Below are 24,491 nucleotides of genomic sequence, written 5' to 3'. Positions count from 1 at the left end.
TAGAGATGGGGTTTCATCACGTTGGCCAGGCTGGTCTCAATCTCCTGACCTCTAGTAATCCTCCCACCTTGGCCTCCCAAAGTGCTGGGATTATAGGTGCAAGCCACCACGCCCAGCCTACAGCTCTTACATTTTATATATGCTGATTCTTGGCCCACTGTATCCTCATAGCCACCTTGAGGTACTGTATACACGTTTGTAGTATACACACATGCACCTATGCACACACACACACACATTCATTCCCAAAGTGGAGAATGGCAATAGGTCCGTTCAATCAGGGATTCAAGATTGATTACAAACTGGTGAGGTACAGTGTTACTATCTATCTATTCCCACAAGTCCACAGGCAATAGAATGTCTTTACAGTGGTGGTGGACAAGACCAACATCCTCTTTAAAATTTGTTGTATGTTATATATGTTGTAATCACATTTATGAAAATGGATTTGTCCAACAAAACACCACTATCCAAATCTATATAATTTTAAACTGTGTATAAATGACTAGCTCATTAATTCATATATCAATGTTTTATGGAGCCTCTACCAAGTGGTGCTGGGAATGAGAAGGTAAACAAACAGGTTGTCTCAAATCTATGAATTCACAGACTCCTTGGAATAACGAAACATAAATAAGTACTTTGTGATAAGCACCACACCAAATTATCTATTAAGTTGTAGGTGCCCCTGAACAAAAGGCTGACCACAGGTTCCTGTGGAAACCCAGTGATTCACATAAACTAAAGAAAATCGGGTTTGGTCTTTGAAAGTTACAAAAAGACATTTCCTCCCATGTGATACTAAGATAATAGTGAGAATGCCTTGGAAAAATTATGTTTGAATTCAATTAACATAACATAGTGAAAAATGAAAGACTTTTAGAATCATATGGAGTTGTGTTTGTATCCCAAATTTGCCACTTTCTAGATGTGTGACCTCAGACAGGTCACCTACCATCTTCAAATCTGTTTCCCTGTTTGTAGAAAAGGGACCCCCTTGTAGGATGTCTGTGAATGCCAAATAAAGAAATACATGCAACTTGCCTGACTTGGAACCTAGTGTGTATAACTGCTCCACTGGTCAAAGACCTAGTCCACTGGGTCGCTATGTACACCTTCTAACACTTTCTTAATCTTTCCTAGCATTTATTATTCTCCTTCCTTCCCCCCTCTGACTTTGAAAAGAGTAAAGGTTCTATCAACATTCACTGGTTATGATAGACCCTGAGCTCCTTGGAGTAAAGGCTTTCTATCTATATAATATTTTGTGGCTACTTAGAAAGTTTGTGATAGAGTGAAGTAAGCTTTGCCTCGCTTTGTTTCTTAGTTCTGTACTAAAAGGGATGTATTTTACTTTGATTTGCCCATTTGCTATGGGTGAATGTTCATTTTAATGGAAAATTCTTACCACCCTGGTGATACCAGGATTTATCCTGCTAGCAGAGTTGCAGTAAGCAGAGGATAAGTCAAGGCAAATTCCCACTATGGCTGAGTATGTGATCTACAGACAAGAAGGGACAAGGAACTCAAAATTAATGGCACGACCCAAGAACTATCAGTGAGTTTCATTTGACATTGGAATTATTCATTTATTTTTATTTTCTATAATTGGGAAGGTAAAGTGTTTTGTTTCCATGCATGCAGTTATTCCATAAATGTTTATGGAGCATCTGTGCGTCACCCATCTTGATAAGTTCCAGGGACATAAACAAAAGGCCTTGACTGTGGTAAAATAGAATTAAAGCTTTGGAGTCCTTTACACCTGGGACCAATCCCAGTGTGGTTCTTGTGTCTGTGGCACCTTGCCTAAACCTCCCCGAAGCTCATAGGATAGATATACAGTATGTAGCTGCTTTCTAATATTTATAATAATAATAATAATAATAAATGTAAAACAATTATTTCATTATGATAAATGTAAAAATAAAATCCTCTTTTTACTAGTTCAGCACTGGTTAGGCATCTAAATAAATAATTTCCATGCAAAATGTTAAGGAATAAAGAAACATATCAAGCTTTGGGTCTAGAGTAAGGGATGAGGCAATGGAATGTCAGTAAAGACTTGACACAGAAGATGTATGAGTTGACTCTTACAGGATAAGGTTCCCTACGCTGACTTACAAAGGCAGGACCTACCTTCTAGAAGGAGGCATGAAGACATGACGAGCAATACATGGTTCAGCATAGTTTGAGAGCATATTGTTTGTGGGGAAGCAGAAGAAATGAGAGTGGAGATGCCACAGTGCCTGGCACACAATGGATGCTACCTAAACATTGTCGACTGAATGGAGGATGAAGAGGCTGAGATCAGCTTGTGGGGATTTTATTTCATAAAAAGGAATGTGGTTGCAAAGACAGGCCAGTGGGCACCATTGGAAGAGGTGAAGCAGAAGAGTGGCATGATCCGGATTGAAATATTACGAAGTCCACCGTGGCAGCACTTGGCTGGATTGAGAACTCTGCTCTTCAAAAAATCATGGAAGAAATGCTGAATATCTAATCTAATGCAGTGGTAAGGAGCTTGGAGGCAACCAGCATGGTGATTAAATGAATAGCTTGAAGGAAAGAGGAATGTAGGTTGACTTTCAGATGGCACTTCAATATTTTGGGGGGATAGCTTGTACTGATAACCAAAATTAGGATTAAAGGACACAGAACAGGTTTTAAAAAAGAGATGACTTATTCAGCTTTAGAAATTTTGAGTTTGAAAGTGTTTGAGCTATCCATATTGAAGGTTCTACTGGGCACCTAGAAATTCAATGCTGGAGATTATAGCAATAGCCCAAATTGAGATACAAACCTGAGAATAATTAATATGTAGTGAAATTAAGTGGAGCCTAGTAGAGTAACTGTATCAGGTAAAGTAAAAACAGAGCTGAGGACAGAACCCAGACAGCTATTAAAGAGGGTAGTAGTTATCAGAGTCAAGAAAGAGACTGGCAAGGGCATTGAGAGGCAAAAATCATAACATGGGAAGTGTCAGGAAGAAGAAGGAGACTGACAGTTTTAAAGGGAATGAGACACGAAGTAATACAAAAAACAAATTTGGCTGTCAATGATTTGCCAACTAGGAAGTTATTGGTGACCGTAGAAAAAGCCATTTTATTGTTTTAACTGGGTCAGATATCAAATTGCAAAAGTTAGCAAGTGGATGGAAAATGATGAAAAGGAGACAGAGTCACATTCTTCACTGGGAACTGAGAAGCAAAGAGAATATGTAGTTACAGGGCACAGAGTCTAAGAAGGTTTAGATTCATCTTTGCTTATTTATTTTCAGGAATAATGAAATATGAATGTATCTATAGCATCGCAGTCACTCACTTCACAGGCAGCCTCTAGCTATTGGCTCTATAAATCACATGTAAAGGGGGACCCTCACAAACCCTGAAGGCTGTGGCGGTGTCTCTCTTGCGTGCTCCACTGGAAACAGCCACCTACCAGTATAATAAACTCACCTGTGTGATTTACATTCTCAGTCCAGTGAAAAGTCACATCCTGGGTGATGCTTTATGACACATCAATGTACTTTCACACGGAGGGGAGGTAGACATGGTATTCATCGCCGCCCAGAAATACCAGGGACGGTTTTGTCAGAGTGTGTGAAAACTTGCTGGGAGTTTAAATGGACATAGCTGGAACTGTTTGCGTGACCCACATCCCAGGGAATATTGTAAATAGTGTGTCTTTTCTTCATGCTGCTAGCTGGGGGTAGCACATGACCTTTGTGCTTTTGTGTTAATTTTAAAATTTGAAGTTTCACTGCTCCCTCAAGGAAATTTTTAAATAAATCTGTTTTTTTTAAATGATTTTTCCCATCAATAGCTTTCCTCCAAAGGAGCATTCTTATGCAGAAAGGCAATCCACATATACCATTTTAAGCCAGAAGTGTTTGGCACACTCTATTTCCAGTGCTACAGAATGGGGAGTATATGTCTATTAAAATTCTTTACTCATTCTTTGCAAGACCAGTTCTACAGCGGAAAATTCATTTTTCCACAGGAATTTTAAATCATATGTACATGTTGTCTACATGCTCTAAAACTTTTTTATATATTATACTGCCGTATTAAAGGCATCAGCTTTATATAAAGGAAATTGCTTTGGAGGGCAGCATGCTCATTGAAGCTCCACAGTATTTTCCTTCTCTTTTTTTTTTTCTGACCTCCCCCAACTCCCAATTTATATTTTCTCAGCACAAATCATTTATCCTAATGTGATGGGAGGAATTGAGGTCAGAAAGCTAATAAATGGCAGATGCCTTCCTCCATTGCTGTTTTCAACCATTGTGCATACTACACAGTATTCTGTAATAGCCACTGAGTGGCTCTGATATCCCACCGCCTCGAACAAGCCTTAGCTCCACCATTTACTGCTGTGTGACATTTGGCAAGTTACTTGACCTTTCTGTGCTTCAAGCTCCTCCTCCTTAAAATGCAAGGAATGGTGGTGCCTACCTCACAGGGTGTTTTGAGTTTTAAATGTGAGAAATGCGGGTAAACTGCTTGTAACATGCCTGGCATACATAAGCACAGCTTAGTTAGTATCGCTTTTTAAAAGCAAAAAAAAAGGTACATGATCTTTCTCAGTTGTAGAATGTACTAATATTTCTCAGTGGTAGAATGTACTAATATTTTTAATTACTGGAAAATTAGGACTCACGACTGTGATTAAATAAAAAGGAAAAGGACTGATATTCAGGAATGAACAAAGATTTTAAAGCTAAATAAATCTGGATGTGGACTTCCATTCTGCCACTTGGTGCTCTGTAACTAACGTTAGTAACAAATTATTTCATCTCTGTGAGCCCCAATTTTCCATGTATAAAAGGGATAATGATAGTTACCTTATGTGTTTCTTAAGTAGATGAGAGAATATTGTGAGGGACTCAGAATATAATAAATACTTAATGAATTTCAGTTTCTCACTATAGTTTTAAAGTAAATTCTTATTTTATTATAAAGGCAAACCTGCACGTACAAGAAAGTAAAAAGGAAACCGAATTCACGTCTAAAGCAAAACATCCCTTTCTTCATCACTTCCTTGAGTTGTTGGGAAAAAAAAAAATCCCGAAAGCTTTGAGAAAAGAATGTTTGACTGTTTTTCATTACTGTACAAACCCAAATATTGGAAGTTTGGTTCATGTTTGTAGCACACATGGTCATTGAATTGCAACATCCTTAGTAGATTTTCTGTTGGATTTGGAGAGAACCCTTAGGTAATATATTTATCAATCCAAAGCAAAAATCGAAAGTAAAAAAGAAAAATCACACATACATAAAATTTATTCCCAAATGTCAACATATTATTTTCTTAAATGATCTATAAGTCTTGTAAAAGGTTATTTACTTAATTTTGTCAGGATAGAGTTCAAACAGTAGAGGCAAATAAGCATCATGTTTGTTTTCAAAGCTCTCCACAGAAAGGGTCGATATTCTCCAACCTAACCAGTTCGCAAACCTTATTATTAAAACACTAGAATATCTCCAAAAATTGTTATTACCATTGAATGGATTAGAATTTTGTTTTGTTGAAGGAACAGAAAACTGGCTTAAACACACATCAGCTTGTTTTTCTCACATTAAAAGCTATCTGGACAAAGGTGCTGCCAGTATTGGATCAGTAGTTCAATAATTTCAGCCTCAGCCTGTCTGTTAATCTTTTAGCCTTTCCTTTGTGATTGTTGCCTAATGGACCAAAGATGACTATAACAAGAGCCAGTATCATGCCCAAGTTGAAGACAGGCAAAAGGAGTGACTGACAATTACAGATGTCTTTCCTTTTCATCAAGAAAAGCAAGTCTTCCTAAAGGCTACAAGAAGACTTATTGACATTGAACAGGACTAGGCCACATGACCACCCCACTGCAAGGGAAATGGAAGAAGTATTTAATTTTCCAGCTTCTACAATGGAAATGTCAAGGGAGAATGGGGTGTGAGTGTCTGTTGGAGTTAGTGAATAATGTTTGATACATCATTATCAAGGAACTACTTGTTCTAAAATCTACAAACCAAGCTAACTAGACCTGTTATCTGCTCTAATCTTTACTGCCCTTAGAAAACACTATTTCTAATTCTGCTTTATATACTTGAATATTGATACTAGGTGACTCAACATTATTTCCTAAATGGAATATATGTATTTCATTAGTGCTAAATTTGATACCAGGTGTAGAATAGTTGTGTTTCCTGTTATTGTTTCTACCTGAGCTAAGAATATTTTCTTTGGTGACAATTGTTTATTGCTTGAAATGTGACGGTTTTGCACTACCGAGTCCATAAAGAAATTATTTTACAGGTGGGGAGGCAAAGCATCTGTTGGTGTGGTCAAATCCTTAATCCAATGGCTGTTAAATAATTCCCCACACAGTCTGAAGTCTTACCTAATTTCAACATGCACCACTTACTTTTCTTTCCCTTTTTTGAAACTCCTTAGACCATTAAAATAATTTCATGACATTCATTCCTTCTGGGAACATTGGAGTCACATCTGCTTTGGCTGTTTTTTCCCCCCTTTCTCATAGATTGATAATTTTTACCAAGCTACTACCTAATATTAATGTATTTCAAAAGTATTATCTCTTAATTAGTGGAGTACTGAGGATGAAATAGTGGCTGTTTTTGGCCCAGGTGTATACACCAAGGAATGTATGGTTTGTAGGTGTTGTAAAATCATTAATAAATCTAACTAAAACTTGGCCTTCCTTTTATTGCCACCATGTACTGGCAATTCTAAACAATGTACATGATAAAATACCCTACCTGTTAGGGCAAGCCACTGTGACCCACCTCTCCGCTTCTAGTGTGCTCTACTTTGTAAATTTCCATTTTTCACTTTCAAATAAGTTAATAGTTTAAGACAAGCAAACATTGTCTGAAATATTTTATATGGGAGAAAATTCAGGGTTTCTTTTCCTGGTTTTATCACCGTGATTACAGTCATGGCATCACAACTTGAGTAAAAACAAATGGGGAAAAAAGAAATAGACAGGATTTAAATGCAAATTGGACATAAATATAAAACTGTAATAAAGGTAGAATTTGACTATTTTCTGCATCATATTTCTGCTTTTAAGCTATTGAATACCCTTCCCTTCCTAAAAGGAAAAAAAAATAAATGAAAACCCCAAACTCAAGTTACATTTATTACAGTTTTTCTTATTTCAAAATTGATATCTCAAACTCAGTATTTCTATTTTGGTTTTGGGCTAAACATAGAATACAAGAAAGAGGCAGCATAAGGTAAATTCATACCATTTGAGGAATTGTATATAATGAATTTGATTGTATAATAATGTGAAATACTGAATGTTAAGTGCTTGCTAGCATTCCAATCTTTGTTTTTCTGTTATATTGAATTAAAACAACGACAACAACAAGAACAAAGTGGGAAGAGATAAATTTCCCAAGTTTACTGTGATCCTTTATTTTTGTAGGCATTTTTGGACAGAAACTGGAGGATACTGTTCGTTATGAGAAGCGATATGGGAACCGTCTGGCTCCAATGTTGGTGGAGCAGTGCGTGGACTTTATCCGACAAAGGGGGCTGAAAGAAGAGGGTCTGTTTCGACTGCCGGGCCAGGCTAATCTTGTTAAGGAGCTCCAAGATGCCTTTGATTGTGGGGAGAAGCCATCATTTGACAGGTAGATGCTACAATTTTACTAACCGTCTTCACTGAGAAATTCAGACTGATCTGACAGGATGCAGTGAGCTGAGGAGGCATAACCTTGATTGATGTGGTAACAGTTTACAACATAGATTATTTGGCCGCAGTAGTTTGCGTTGTTTCTATTAAGTTACAAAGTCAAAAATTGGGCACCTTAGATATCTTTCTCTTCCATACTTTCCATCTTAAAACATTATTTTTTGTTCTTTTTCTTTGGTACTAAAGTAAAACTGTATTAAACTTTTGCACTGGAAGAAGTGAATTTATAAAATAGGATTCTTGTTTAATTTTTTTAAATTCTTTCCATTAAGGAATATTAAAAGTATTATGAGTAGAGATTAAAATATTGGCAATGTAATTAAAAATAAGTATTTCAATAGTAACAAAAGCATTATATTTTTAAATATATAGCTCTACTTTAATCTAGAATAGTTTTACAGGGAAACAAGGAGAAGTACAGCATGGTGAAAATAAAAGAATAGTGGCAGCCCCAGAGAAGAAAATATAAAGCATTCCTAACTCCACTAATAAAGAGTTAATCTGGCTAATATTTTGTGAATTATCTTCTTCTCTTTACTTTTTGAAAGCTTAGTAGAAAAAATAAAATTTTGTCTTAATATTGTCAACATTATATACCAGAAATATTTTCATATTAATAGTTGAAAAATACCCTTTTATTCTAATATATTTTAACTTAACATTTTACCATTAACAACTTCTGTAAGCCTCTTTTTAAATATCTAATATTTCACTCTACAGGTATATTATTCACAACTATTTCAATATTGTTAGACATTTACATTATGACATTTTCATATTATAAATACTATTGTAGTGGATATACATTTGCATAAATACTTTCTATTTTTGGATTACTTAGGATAAATTCTCAGCATTGGAGTCTTTGGATAAGAGTAATCCTGATGCTTGAAAATTAAAAACAGCCTACTGTCTTAGTCCATTCAGGCTCATGACAAAATATCATAAATGGAGTGGTTTATAAACAGAATTTATTTCTGAAAATTCTGGATTCTGGAAAATCACAGTCAAGGCACTGGCAAATCCATGTCTGATGAGGACTTGATCTCAGTTCATAGATGGCACCTTTTCACTGTGCCCTCAGATGGTGGAAGGTACAAGGCAGCTCTCTGGGGCCTCTTTTTATTTTATTTTATTATTATTTAAGTTCTGGGATAAACGTGCAGAACGTGCAGGTTTGTTACATAGGTATACACGTGCCATGGTGGTTTGCTGCACCCATCAAGCCATCATCTACAATTAGGTATTTCTCCTAATGTTATCCCTCCCCTAATCCCCCACCCCACAACAGGCCTGGTGTGTGATGTTCCCCTCCCTATGTCCATGTATTCTCATTGTGCAACTCCCACTTATGAGTGAGAACATGCGGTGTTTGGTTTTCTGTTCCTGTGTTAGTTTGCTGAGAATGATGGTTTCCAGCTTCATCCATGTCACTGCAAAAGACATGAACTCATTCTTTTTTAAGGCTGCATAGTATTCCATGGTGTATATGTGCCATGTTTTCTTTATCTAGTCTATCATGGATGGGCATTTGGGTTGGTTCCAAGTCTTTGCTATTGTGAGCAGTGTTGCAAGAAACATACGTGTGCATATATCTTTATAGAAGACTGATTTATAATCCTTTGGGTATATACCCAGTAATGGGATTGCTGGGTCAAATAATATTTCTGGTTCTAGATCCTTGAGGAATCACCACACAGTCTTCCACAATGGTTCAGCTAATTTACATTCCCACCAACAGTGTAAAAGTGTCCCTATTTCTCTACATCCTCTCCAGCATCTGTTGTTTCCTGACTTTTTAATGATCGCCATTCTAACTGGCGTGAGATGGTATCTCATTGTGGTTTTGATTTGCATTTCTCTAATGACCAGTGAGGATGAGCTTTTTTTCATATGTTTGTTAGCCACATAAATGTCTTCTTTTGCATAAATACTTTCTATTTTTGGATTACTTAGGATAAATTCTCAGCATTGGAGTTTTTGGATAAGAGTAATCCTGATGCTTGAAAATTAAAAATAGCCTACTGTCTACTTTTGAGAAGTGTCTGTTCATGTCCTTCACCCACTTTTTGATGGGGTTGTTTTTTTCTAGTAAATTTTGTTTAAGTTCCTTGTAGATTCTGGATATTAGCCCTTTGTCAGATGGATAGATTGCAAAAATTTTCTCCCATTCTGTAGGTCGCCTGTTCACGCTGATGATAGTTTCTTTTGTTGTGCAGAAGCTCTTTAGTTTAATTAGATCCCATTTGTCAGATTTGGGTTTTGTTGCCATTGCTTTGGTGTTTTAGTCATGAAGTATTTGTCTGGTGCCTCTTTTTTAAAACATGTCTAAACACAAATTTAATGAGTTGTAGATATAAGCCCAACTTGTGACCGTGGGTAATAACAAATCACAGTTTAGTTATAATTATGAAAATCATGAAATCAGAATGCAAACGAAAGCCTTTATAAGATGAACTTTATCAATGATGACATGAATATCATCATTAAAGATGGCTTAGTTTTCTTTTTTTTCTTCCTTTTTTTTGAGACGGAGTTTTGCTCTTGTTGCCCAGGCTGGAGTGCAACGGTACAATCTCGGCTTACCACAACTTCCACCTCCTGGGTTCAAGCGATTCTCCTGCCTCAGCCTCCTGAGTAGCTGGGCTACAGGCATGTGCCAACATGCCCGGCTAATTTCGTATTTTTAGTAGAGATGGGGTTTCTGCATGTTGGTCAGGCTGGTCTCGAACTGCCGAGCTCAGGTGATCCACCCGACTCAGCCTCCCAAAGTGCTGGGATTATAGGCATGAGCCACCGTGCCCGGTCTTTTTTCTTTTTTCGAAACAGAATCTTGCTCTGTCGCCACACACTGGAGTGCAGTAGCATGATCTCAGCTCACTGCAACGTCCACCTTACTGGTTCAAGCCATTCTCATGCCACAGCCTCCCAAGTAGCTGGGATTACAGGCATGTGCCACCATGCCTGGCTATTTTTTGTATTTTTTTGTTGAGATGGGGTTTCACCATGTTGGCCAGGCTGGTCTCAAGGCCTAGGTTTCTATATGTCTCAAGGTCTGCTTTGTATTTAGAATAAGTAGTGCAACGATTGTAAATAACAAACAAATAAAATAACATTATGCTTCTTAAAAGTTACATATGAAAAGGGCTGGGCGGGGTGGCTCGTGCCTGTAATCCCAGCACTTTGGGAGGCCAAGGTGGGAGGATCATGAGGTCAGGAGTTTGAGACCAGCCTGGCCAACATGGTGAAACTCTGTCTCTACTAAAAATACAAAAATTAGCCAGGCGTGGTGGCGAGCGCCTGTAATCCCAGCTGTTTGGAAGGCTGAGGCAGGAGAATCTCTTGAACCTGGGAGGCAGAGGTTGCAGTGAGCCGAGATCAGGCCACTGCACTCCAGCCTGGGCAACAGGGCGAGACTCTGCCTCACAAAAAAAAAAAAAAATTATACATGAAAAGAAACACTTTAAAAATTACTAGAGACCTTAATATTTAACATAAACGTATAATTTGTCCTTTTCCTTTATAAAGTAAAAAATAATTTACTATTCTGTATTAGTTGGTTTTCATGCTGCTGATAAAGACATATCTGAGACTGGATAATTTATATAGGAAAAAAGGTTTAATTAATAACTTACAGTTCCACGTGGCTGAGGAGGCCTCACAATCCTGGCAGAAGGCAAGGAGGAGCAAGTCGCATCTTATGTGGATGGCGGCAGGCAAAAAGAGAGAGCTGATGCAGGCAAAACTCTTGTTTTTAAAACCATCAGATCTCATGAGACTCATTCACTATCATGAGAACAGCATGGGAAAGACCTGCCCCATGATTCAATCACCTCCCACTAGGGTCCTCCCATGACATGTGGGAATTGTGGGAATTACAATTCAAGATGAGATTTGGGACGCAGCCAAACCATACCATATTCCTTCATTTTTAAGGTTTTATTTTTATTTAAAATGTATATTTTTTCCTATTGTAAATATATTTCTTCTGTTTTACTTTTTTCAATTTTTATTTTAGAATTGCGTACAGGTTTGTTACAAAGGTATACTGTATGATGCTGAGGTTTGGAGAATGAATGAATCCATAACCCAAGTAGTGAGCATAGTATGCCAATAGGTAGTTTATTTCAACCCTTAGCGCCCTCTCTCCCTCTCCTCTCTTGTATCCCCCAGTATCTGTTGTTCCCATTTTTATGTCCATGTTTACCCAATGTTTAGTTTCCACTTATAAGTGAGAACTTGTGATATTTGGTTTTCTGTTTCTTCATTAGTTCACTAAGGATAATGGTTTCCAGCTGCATCTATGTTGCAGCACAGGACATTATTTCATTCTTTTTGATGGTTGCATAGTATTCCATGGTATATATGTACCACTTTTGCTTTATCCAGTCCACCATTGATGGCCACTTGGGTTGATTTCATGTCTTTACTATGTGAATAGCACTGAAATGAACACATAGGTGTATGTGTCTTTTTGATAGAGTAATTTCTTTTCCTTTGGATATATACCTACTAGTGGGACTACTGGGTTGAATAGTAGTTCAACTCTCACTTCCTTGAGAAATCTCCAAATTGCTCTCCACAGTGGCTGAACTAATTTACATTCCCACTAACAGTGATTAAGTGTTCCCTTTTCTCCTTGGCCTCACCAACATCTGTTATTTTTGGACTTTTTAACAAAAGCCATTCTGACTAGTGTGAGATGGTATTTCATCGTGGTTTTGATATGCATTTCTCTGATGATTGGTGATAATGAGCATTTTTTCATATGTTTGTTGGCATCTTGTATGTCTTCTTTTGAGAAGTATCTGTTCATGTCCTTTGCCCCTTTTTTAATTGTTTATTTGGTTTTTTGCTTGTTGATTTGTTTAAGTTCCTTATAGATTCTGGATAACAGACCTTTGTCAGATGCACAGTTTGTGAATATTTTATCCCTTTCTGTAGGTTGTCTGTTTACTCCCTTCATAGTTTCTTTTGCTGTGTACAAGTTCTCTAGTTTAATTAGGTCTCATTTGTCAATTTTTGTTTTCGTTGCCATTGCTTTTGAAGACTTGGCCATAAATTATCTGCTAAGGTCTGAGACCTCTTTTGTAAGGGCATTAATCCTATTCATGAAGGCAGAGCCTTGATCACCTCCCAAAGGCTTCACCTCCTAGTACAATTACAGTGGCGATCAAGTGTCAACATATGAATTTGGGGGAACACAAGCATTTAGACCGTAGTACATACTAAGTGTTATTTCTCTGTGAAAGTGTAGAATTCGTACATGGATAGACACATGGTGAGTATGCAAACTGTCATAGTCTTTTTAAAGCAATTTGGTAATATATTTCAGGAGCATTCATTCAGGCAATTTCAATCCCAGAAAACAATCAGATATGTAGAGCAAACTTAAGTGCAAAGTTGTTTATTACAAATTGTGTAACAGTAAAAACTGAACACCAATTTACTATCTCCATGTGAGTGTGGTTAATTAAATAATGGTGCATTAATATAAGAAAATATTATACAGTTTTAACATTTGAGGACAATTTTAATTACATAATGATAAATGGAAAAAGAAAACATGATCAATTAATTGATTAAAACCATGCCTTTTACAAAAAGTATTACAAATAGTTTATAAGGTTTCATAAATTTACTCTGACAGAAGAAATATATGTGGAGGTACAGAAATGAATTCAGAACAAGGATCAGAAAACAAATTTCAAGATTGTAAATATACTTTTTGCTGAGGAGCTGCATCTCTTATTCTATACTTTAAAAAGAAAATCAGATCAATAGTTATATAGGTTAACCCTATCCACAACATATAAAGAATGACTTATGTAGGAGAAATGTTCATTTTTAGTACCAAAATTAGCAAGAAATATGTCAATGGGATCCTCATAATAGAATATTGTATAATGGGATAAGCAACATCCTCTACAATGAACTTCATGAGACAATAATGAGTTTCAGTGCCCTCTTTTAATATTTATATATGGCTAATTATATGACACTGACATTATTGCAAAACATGTTTATTAAAATTATTTCTCCATGGGCATTTATAATTTGGTTCTTATAGCAGATTTTTGCTAATATAGGGGAATGGAGGAATATTTTATATATTTTAGGATACCTGTAAGAACAGATGTGCCCTGTAAGCAGTTATCTCCAAATCAAGTTCTTGATAACTATTGGCTGACAATAAAATATTGTCCAAAGTTTATAAAATGTGACCTTATTATCTCTTTTATAAAATGTATGTATTTTTGCATAAAATGCACCAATGCATAAACAGACTGAAGAAATCATAAAAAAAGATTTCTATTGCCAAAAGACTCTACGAGGTGCTGGGTCTTTCAGAAGTCTTAACAGGAGTGTTATACTCATACCCATCATTTGGCTTTTTCCTTTAAGCCATGTTTTCCTGTCAGCACCCTGGATTTTGTCTTTTTTTCCTATGGCCATTTCCTACATTGAGACTCTTTGACCAGCTAGAGATATTTTCTTAGGGCTGATGGAGTTTCTCAAAGTTCTAAAAAATGGAACAGTTTCTTTTTTAGGTCACGTTGCTCTTATACCACCTTAACATATGCACAAATAAAAGAAGCCAATTAATACATTCAGCATTTGGCCTGAAAACCTCCTTAGCTAGGGCCACAAGTTCACCGAGAATGTTCTCTATATTCCAAGTTACCGCAGTCTATAGTCTTGTTAATTTTTCCAGCACCGTTTAATAAGCATTTACCTTTCTCTAGCCTCTAATAGCAATTTTTTTTCCCTGTTCGTCAAGCTCTTACTAATAGTTTCCTCACTGGCTGCGCAGACTCTGCCTGGTTCCAATACTAATACCCAAAACATATTTTAGGTTTTTGTTGCAGCAGCACCCAATTTCTAGTATCAATGACTGTTTGAGGTATCTATTGCTTCATACCAAACCCAATCCAAATGTTTTTAGTTTAAAACAACAACTTTTCAGATTCTGCACATGGGCAATGCTCAGCAGAAAGGCTCTGTCTCTGTTCCGCTTGGTACTGGATGCTGCAATTTAGTGCAGCTGCAGTATCCTTGAGAGCTTTACTGACAAGACAGGTGCCTAAGTTGGGCTGGCTAAAATAGCTGATGGCTGATTGAGTCTCTTATTTTCTCTTCTCAGTCTTGTATCCTTCAGGGCTCCTCCCTATAGCTGATGGTTGAACTCTTTACACCCTGGCTCGTACTGAAAGACAGTAAAGGTGGAAGCTACAAGACCTTTAAGGGGTAGGCCCAGAACTGGTGCGATGTCACATCCACTGCATACTCCTGGTCAATGGCAAATCACAAGACCAATTCAGCTTAAAAAGGGGAGAAAGCTGACTCTACTTCTTGATAGAAATAATGTTATAGATATATAAGGATGAGAGAAACTATCAACAGTCACCTTTGTGAACAATCTACCTTATTCATTCATTCAACAAATAATTTTGGAATGTTAACTATTTCTTAGATACTGTTCTGGATGAAAGAGGCAAGGTGCATTCTCTTCTGGGGTTTGCATTACAAGTCATGGGCAGATAAACAATAAACAGCAAATATATAAATAATTTTGAAAAGTAATGAGGGTGACATGCTAATATGCTAGTGAATAAAGTGGTGGAGATACCCATCTCCTTCTTGAGGACGTAACATTTGAGTTGAGATTCGAATGACAAGAGGCCTGTTATACCTATGATATGGTGGAGGTATAACAGGCATGTTGCAGGTAGAAGAATAGCAAGTGCAAAGTCCTAGAGACAGGAACAGCTTAGCTTGCTTGAAGAACATAAAGAAGGCCATTGGGGGCAAGACACAGTGGCTTATGCCTGTAATCCCAGCACTTTGGGAGGCCGAAGTGGGAGGATCCCTTAAGGGTAAGAGTTCCAGACCTGACTGGACAATCAAGTGAGACTGTCTCTACAAAAAAAAATCAAATTAAAAAACTAGCTGCCTGTGGTGGTGCACACCGGTAATCCTAGCAATTTAGGAGGCTGAGGCAGGAGGATCACTTGAGACCAGGAGTTTGAGGCTGCAATCAGTTATGATCATACTGCTGGCACTTCAGCCTGGGTGGCAGAGCAAGACCCTGTCTCTAAAAAATAAAAAATTAAAATTAAAAGGAAGGAGGTCACTGTGACAGGAATGCAGTGAGTGATGATGAATGGTGTCCACAGAGGTTGATTCTGTATGACTTGGCAGATTATAATAATTTTTTTCTTTTTCTTTTTCTTTTCCACTTCTTTTCTTTTTTCTTTTTTCTTTTTTTTTAAGAGTCTCCCTCCGTCACCCAGGCCAGAGTGCAGTGGTGCAATCTTGGCTCACTGCAACCTCTGTCTCCTGGCTTCAAGCAATTCTCCTGCCTCAGCCTCCCAAGTGGCTGAGATTACAGGTGCACGCCACCACACCTGGCTAATTTTTGTATTTTTTTTTTTAGTGGAGACAGGGTTTCGCCATGTTGGCTAGGCTGGTCTCGAACTCCTGACCTCAGGTGATCCACCCACCTCAGCCTCCCAAAGTGCTAGGATTAACAGGTGTGAACCACCACACCTGGCCTATAATAAGAAATTTAGTTCTTATTCTAAGTGAAATGGAAATCTGTCAAAATATTTTTAGCAAGTAAATGAAATAATTTTATTTACATGTTAAAAAGTCATTCTGGCAACCGAAATATCCTTTTGATAAATTGTCAAGCTTGAATCCCTTGGTCTCCGGTGGCAGATATGCAAAATCCTGGATTCTGCTGATTAAAAGAACGGTTCCCAGATACATGAATGGTGAGGTAATAAAAGAATAACATATTTGTGGCAAAATGTAATTGTGAGATACACAGGGAGGGGAAAGAAAATCCATAATTTCCCAGAGGATGGTGAGGTTATTTTCAGAAACTTGTCCAAGCAGAGTGTTCTGCCCCTATGTGTGTGTTTTTTTTTTTTTTTTTAGTTAATTGGCTGTTTGATATTTCACATGGTCAAGTCCTAGCTCAACTTTGGTCATTGGGATGTGGAGACAAACTGCCGGAGAACGTTCATTAGTTCAAGTCTATCTCACCCAGGTTCTCTAATCCTTCCCCTGTTGTTTTCAATGTTTTGTACATATCTGCCCTCTTCCAAAGAGCATCTGTGTTCTTAAATATGCCTGTGCTTTTGAAGCTATGGATCCTTTTGGGGTCCATAGCCTCAAAATGATAAAAATACAGACTGTGCATAATGCTTTGAATAGATATTAAGTTGTAAATACAGAAATGTTTCCTTGTGAAACATTCTAAAGAGTAAGAATGAATGAATATTTTCCCTGTTTATTCTAATAATGCTTATTTATCACCAAAGAGTCAATAGGATTCAGGTTTTGTCTTTGTTAAAATATATTTATTAAAACCTAGAAAGAAGTTCCCACAGGTATTCTGCAAAGACAATCTCTAGACACTGACATTGTACCTCTAATGTTAAGCCCTGAAATTTAATTTTTAAAGAGAACTTTAAAAATAGCATTTTAAAATATCATAAAGTTATTAAGTTTGATACCATAAAGTTATTATGTTTAATTTGAATATTATTTAATTTAATACCATAAGGTTAAGTTTAATTTGAATATTATTAAAGTTATATTTTGATTATAACATTTTATGTACAATTTAGAATATGGAAGAATACAAGAAGGAAATATGAATATTTTAAAATTCAACACTCCAGAGAGCTCTTGCTATACATAGCAGATAAATAGATAAGCAGAGATTTAGATGTATCAAAATTCAGCTATGTATAAAAGATATCAGAATCATACAGCTTTTATATCTTACCTTTTCTCCTTCACATTATATCATGGACATTTTCCCATGTCATTAAGTAGTTTTCACTGTGTGTGATCTTAAGTACTATAATCTTAAGGACTATGTAATAATTCATTGTATCAATACATTGATTTCTTTAATTCTGCCCCATTTGTTTTCAATGTTTTGCACGTATCTGTCCTCAGCTGAAGAGCATGTATTCATACATCTGCCTGTGCTTTGGAAGCTATGGATCCATTTGGGATTTGGAAGATAATATTTCACATTTGAATGAGAAGAAACACTTTGTCCTGTGTGAGGGAAAAACAGAAAAGGTGGTGTGAGAAAAAAACATTTGAAATTCATACGCTATTGGAATTTAGAGTAGTTGTGAGTGCATGGATGAGCCTTTATTAAGCCACATACTTTCTGCTCTTCTTTAATTATATTGTATACTCTTTTTTCCAGTTCTGAAGTTCAAGTTTGATATTTTATATAGGCATGACTCATTGTTCGTACAGTTATGACATATTCCCACATACTCCTTGGCCAGTGAATTTTGTGAGAAAGGGCATTCTCATTGACCTGAAAGAATTTGTATTCTTTCAGTTCCTGTCAACTGTAAAAACAAACAAACAAACAAAAGAAAACAGATATCATAGTTTCTAACCATTCTTGTCTTTATTCTTTCTATTTAGGAATGAAAACAAATTAAAACATAACTTTTTATGTTAAACTTCCAAGTTTTGAGGGGACAAAAATGAAATCTAGAATGTGTAAAATCAAATTAGATACTGAATATTATTTTGTTACCAAAGCCCTCCAGATGGTATCAGCTGTTCAAGAAGATACATTTTGGTGAAGCATTGGGAAGGTAGGGTCAAGAATGGCAGTGTGGTCACCATCCTAGCATTAACTGCTGAGCAACAGAATAACTATGCTCTTACAACACAGTGTTCAGGAGCAAGGACAGAGGCTTCATGAAGCCAGGAATTTTACACATTCTGTCCAAGAATCCTGTAAAACAACTGCTGTTTGAGGTACCCCAGCTGCCCACCCACGTACTCAGTTCACACTTCCCTTGTTCCTCCTTCTCCTATTCTCCCCTTTCGCTTATTTTTCAAATTTGTTTTGGTGACTAAATAAACTGCAAGTCCACAGAGATAAAATGAAAAAATAAAAGCCTAAAATTTAGGAGACAGAAAAGCCAGACATATTTTAATTTAATCCTCTGGGAAGGAATTTAGGTCTGGGAATTACTGAACTGAGTTATGAAAAAGTGAACTTGAAAGTAGGGAGTACTACAGACACAGTAGAGATTTTTCAGTATTAGTATGTGTAAGAATGACTTAGAGAAATATCTTAAGATTCAGAAACCCGGACCCCACTTGCTCTCATTCTGATTTAAATGGTTGGAGAATGCCCAGGAATCTGCATGGTAAATCCACAGGGGATTTATTCATTTATTTATTTATTTATTTATTTATTTATTTATTTATTATTATTATTATTATTTTAATTTGCCTGTGCTGCCCAGAGGCAGGAACCATGTCCTCTTAGTCATGGACTTATCATCTGCACCCAGCAGAGAGGCTGGCAGAGAGCAGGCACGAGGTCAGGGCAGAGGGAGACTCATAGGCACTAGTGCAATTATTATAAGCATAAAGATATTGAAATGAGGAGAGTGTCTAATGTGGAGGGGAGAATGAGATCTGGATTCCAAGGGAAGACAGGAGAAGGTGCCGTAAGGAGACGGAAATAAGCCCGTCCTCCAAGGCAAAAAGCTGGGGCCAGTGAGGCAACACAGATCACTCTGACTGAGAGTTGGTTACAGGGATCAGAGGAAAGGAAGAGGAGACAGTGGAGGGCTCTGAAATCTGGTCTGTTCAGTCTAGGCTCTTGTTTTTGACAGAGCATATGTGCACTTTGCAATCAGAGATTGGGAAACCCATTTGACCACCACTGCATTAAAACAAATGAGCTGCCCCAAACATATCAAGAAAAATAGATGTTTTGTTTAGGGCAGAAAAATCCATCATCTGCTGCTGCGAATTAAAATACAGGAGGTAGTTAGTAGATAAAATGTTCATCCTTTAAGGAAGAATAATAACTTTATCAATAATAACCTACCTTGTGCTGGATACTATCCTGATTATTTCATTTAATCCTCAACTTCCTGAAGGTTCTATCTAAGATTACTCTGTTTGTTCCCTTCAAAGCATTTAAGCGCCTTTAGTAGTTATCTTGTTTGTTTGTTTCTTTACTGCTTATCATCTGCATTCCCCTTGGCAATTTAAGCTCCTTGAGGGCAGGATCCTTACCTGTCCTGATGCTACACCCCTCTCTGAGCACAACAGCTGGCATATAATATGCACCAAATATTTATCAACAGAATATCCTAATACCTACGTGTTTTACAAATGAAGATCCTTGCTCGTGCTCGCTTCGGCAGCACATATACTAAAATTGGAAGATCCTTGCTTGTTTTAATTTGTTCTAGCTTAGTATTTAAAATGTTTGGCCGGGCTCAGTGGCTCATGCCTGTAATCCCAGCACTTTGGGAGGCCAAGGTGGGTGGATCACCTGAGGTCGGGAGTTCGAGACCAGCCTGGCCAACATGGAGAAACTCTGTCTCTACTAAAAAATACAAAAAATTAGCCGGGTGTGGTGGCGCATGCCTGTAATCCAGCTCCTCGGGAGGCTGAGGCAGGAGAATCGCTTGAACCCAGGAGGCGGAGGTTGCAGTGAGCTGAGATTGCGCCATTGCACTCCAGCCTGAGCAAAAAGAGTGAAACTCCATCTCAAAAATAAATAAATAAATAAAATAAAAAATAAATAAAATGAGTGTTTGTACTGAGGCAGTGCTACACATTCTCATGGCTTTGCTGCTGCTGTTCCAGTAGTAGAAGGGCTGCTCTCGGCCCAGAGCCCAGATCTCTTTCTAAACAGCAGAACCTGTCCCTTTTCTGTTTTAAAATCCAAGTCCCTATACATGACTATTTGAATAAGCCCATGCTGCCCCCCGCCCACCCCGCCACCCTCTGCATGTGCTCCTTTCTCGTTGGGAGAGCCTAACAAATTCACCCAACTCCCCTTCCTTGTGGAGTTTTCCATCATCCCTGTATTATTTTCCTAGGGTTGCCATAAAAAAGCATTGCAAACTGGGTAGCTAAAAAAAACGAAACAAAACAAAAACAGTAACTTATTATCTCATATTTCTGGAAGCTGAAAATCCAAATCAAGATGTCAGCAGAGCCAAGCTCTCTCTGAAGGATTTAGGGAAGTATCTGTTTCATGCCTGTCTCTTAACTTCTGATATTTGCCAACAACCCTTGTCATTCCTTGGCTTGTAGCTACATAACTCCAACCTCTGCCCCCATCTCCACATGGCATTCACCTCCCCAGGTAATTCTTATCTGCATGGTCCTAAAACCATAACTTGGGAAATACTAGCTAGACTATCAGCTGCATGAGTGTATGGTAAAGGATATTGATCATTAGAATTGATGTAACTCTGTTTCTTATATATGAAATTGGGAAAGGGTAGCAGCAGAATCAACATCACACCATTACTGGGAGCAACATATCAGTTCTGACTGGGCTAGGCAAACCATATGCTATTGTGAGATAAACTATTTTCTGGGGTATAGAGTTGATGTGTAAAATACATGATTTCCTTCCTGCTGAATAGGGCCTGAAGTTTCAAGACAGCCTGGAAGGTACACCCCTCCCTCTTTACACTTTAATCCATGCAAAAACTCAAACTCTGAAGATTTCAGTAGCAAACTGTACAGTTATAGAGCCTCAATATCATAGTGTGAATAAAAGATCTAAGGGCAGGGCTTGAAGGAAGAAAGTGGAGAAAGCAAGTGGTAGCTTGAGGGCATGTGAACCAGTAAAAGTGAGGAATTTACATTCTTAAAGAGTTGGAAAAGCAAAGAACTGACTCCCAGGAATTTGCCTAAGGCAAGTCCTGTGTGTGTAAATGGTGAACTGGCAACCTATTTTCAGCACACTAAAGGATTTTCTGAAGTCAAGGGGAGGGGCTAGCCCCTAAAGTCCTGAATAGCTGTTTACTTACAGTAACTCTTAATGTTCCTATTTTTTGATGCATTTCTTAAAGGTGTGATGGTGTGACAAAATTTGATAACTATCGTCTTTAAGTATTTCTCAAACTTCTCTCATTCACATACTACCCTTGTTCCCCGGGGGGTTCTTCCTCCCAGAGCTCCCAATATGGAGGTGGGCCGCTTCCAAAATGGCGGCGGGCCGCTTCAAAGATGGTGGTAAGCCTTGTGTTCTCTGACCTGGGGTTCTTGGCCTCACGGATTCCAAGGAATGGAATCTTGGGCCATGCAGTGAGTGTTATAGCTCTATTAGAAGCTGTGGGTCATAGCTCTATTAGAAGCCGTGGGTCATGGAAGAGAACCGTGGAACCCAGTGACTAGTGTTCAGCTCAATTAGGAGGAACCCAGGCACTTAGTGGTGCAGGACCAATGGCAAGCCTTTAGCCCGATTGGGAGGGGCAATGGGCGCCTCGCTGGATCAGGAGCAGAGCCGGCACACTGCCTGGGTGGAAGTCGGTGGCAGGTGGCAAACAGCATTGGTGGATGGCGAGCAAAAGCTCAGCTCGAGCCGTAACAAACACGGACCAGAAGAGAGTGTGCAGTTGCAAGATTTAATAGAGTGAAAACAGAGCTCCCATACAAAAGGAGGGGACCCAAAGAGGGTAGCTGTTGCTGGCTCCAGTGCCTGGGTTTATATCCCAATCATAGTCCCTCCTGCTGTGCTCTCAGGCAGTAGATGATTGGCTATTTCTTTACCTCCTGTTTTTGCCTAATTAGTATTTTAGTGAGCTCTCTTTACTATCTGATTGGTCAGGTGTGAGCTAAGTTGCAAGCCCCGTGTTTAAAGGTGGATGCAGTCACCTTCCCAGCTATGCTTAGGGATTCTTAGTTGGCCTAGGAAATCCAGCTAGTCCTGGCTCTCACCCTCATGATTTTAGGCATTTCCATATAACGCCTGCACTAGGTTTATTGATATTTTTCTTTAAATGTATTCACAGTTTTCTTTATCAGTTTTGTGGTAAAAGGGAATTTATATATTATTGCTCTTTGAAAACCAGCACTACTTGCATAAACACGAGGTCAATGTAACATAAGCACAATGACAAGAACTTGTTATTAAATGTCCCTGGACACAGCTGCTTTCTGAAGATGCTGACCCTAAGGCCCTCTGCTGATTTGATGAAAATGGAGATTGGCATGTGCTGGTGCCATTTTAACATGCCTCTTTTTCCCAACTGATGCTTTCTCTTTGATGTAATCAGGAGAATTGAAATTTAGAAATTGGTATTTCTGTTAAGTTATTTGATGTCAATATCCTGTTTCTGTGGCACCTTAAGTTACTTGGAGTAACCCACACTTTGGGAAATACAGTCAGGTCACTCTTTGCTAACACTGGGAGGCCTCTTTCCTTTAAATGCTTGACTTCTTCTCTAATTTGAACAAAGAGTAACTCACATGAGTTCCATGAAACTGCTTTATAAACACACCAAAGTCTGAAAAATAACAGGCTTTAAGGAAAAATATCTCATATGTGAGAAATACCTCCATGAATGGGTATTAATTAAATGTTTTATGTGGGACAGGGTGTAAACTAGAAATCTGTCATGTTGCATCGTGTTTTACTCTGTGATATATCTAAAAAGCCCATGCATCTAGAATTGGGAGTATGAGCTTTGCTTTCCTTTCAAATTACCTTTGCAGAATTTTGGCTCACTTCCACTGAAACCCAATGGGGTTATAAATAAAAGTGCCCAATTAACCAAGAAGTTTTTCAGTATTGGGCATATCCATCAGTTGGTGTTTTTCTACTTATTTGCAAGAACGTAGTGTAGAAGTTAAAAGTTTAGGCTTCCATGACAGAAAGATGTGGGACTAAATCTGCCACTTACTACCCATGTTAATGAACTGAAACTCGTTACCTAACTTCTCAAAACTAATTTCCTCATATAAAATAGAAATCATAATGTCTAATCTCACAGGGTTGTTGTATTCATCCACTTAAAAATAAAACAAAATGGAACAAAAATACCTGGAATATGTAAGTGAAATTGCACAGGCCCTGGCATGCTATAGGCACTTTTTATTGTCATTGTAAGTATGATGATGGGATAATGATGGTATTGATGATTCTGACTAACATTTTATGGTATAAGGAAAAGTAATATTCTCAAATCTATGTGATACAGAGACTAGTATTTCACCAGAAACTCTTCAGTATGTTTAATCCAGGAAGTCTTCATTTATGATTTGAAACCTCTAAGATAATTCTTACTGAAAATAATAAGATACCTATAAGATTTTATATTATGAAAGTGTGTTTTTTCTGTTTTATGACTCAGATTGTAAATTTTCTTGCATGAAAGCATATCCCTTAAAGTCATGTTTTTGAAATAAAGGGAATCATGTTTTACATATCATAATTCACTCATTTCAAGGGTACAATCCTAGTGATTTTTAGCAAATTTACCAAGTCATGCAACCATTACCATAAATCAATTTGAGAACATTTTTATCACCCCAATAAGATTTCTTATGCCCATTTACTGTTATCCTCAGCTCTTCTTCCTTCCCAGGCAACCACTAATCTGATTTCTGTCTCTATAGATTTTTCCTTTTCTGGAAATTCTTATAAATGGAATCATTCACTGTTCTTTTGCATCCAGCTTTCACTTAACATAATGCTTTTGAGGTTCATCTGTTATGGGAAAAGGGTCCAGAGGGTTCTTGGATCTCCTGCAAGAAGGAATTCAGGGCGAGTCCATAGAGTAAAGTGACAGCAAGTTTATTAGGAAAGTAATGGAATAAAAAGAATGGCTACTCCATAGACAGAGCAGCCCCGACGGCTGCTGGTTGCTGATTTTTATGGTTATTTCTCGATGATATGCTAAACAAGCGATGGATTATTCATGCCTTCTCTTTTTAGACCACATACGGTAACTTCCTGATATTGCCA

General features: G+C 37.7%; 1 protein-coding gene across 4 annotated transcripts in view; it reads left to right on the top strand.

Moving 5' to 3' along the window:
* ARHGAP24 (Rho GTPase activating protein 24) overlaps window positions 1–24,491 on the top strand; it is a 426,381-nt gene that overhangs the window by 357,330 nt on the left and 44,560 nt on the right. For all 4 annotated transcript variants that reach the window (XM_032145923.2, XM_032146042.2, XM_058433164.1 and 1 more), the window contains one exon: window positions 7,433–7,640. In XM_032145923.2, coding sequence (XP_032001814.1) covers window positions 7,433–7,640 — 208 coding nt within the window. The remainder of the gene's footprint in view (window positions 1–7,432; window positions 7,641–24,491) is intronic.

This window comes from Hylobates moloch, unplaced genomic scaffold (assembly GCF_009828535.3).
Source record: "Hylobates moloch isolate HMO894 unplaced genomic scaffold, HMol_V3 SCAFFOLD_2, whole genome shotgun sequence".
NCBI lineage: Eukaryota > Metazoa > Chordata > Mammalia > Primates > Hylobatidae > Hylobates > Hylobates moloch.
Note: the sequence above shows the minus strand (reverse complement) of the source record. Positions and strands in the feature narration are given on the sequence as shown.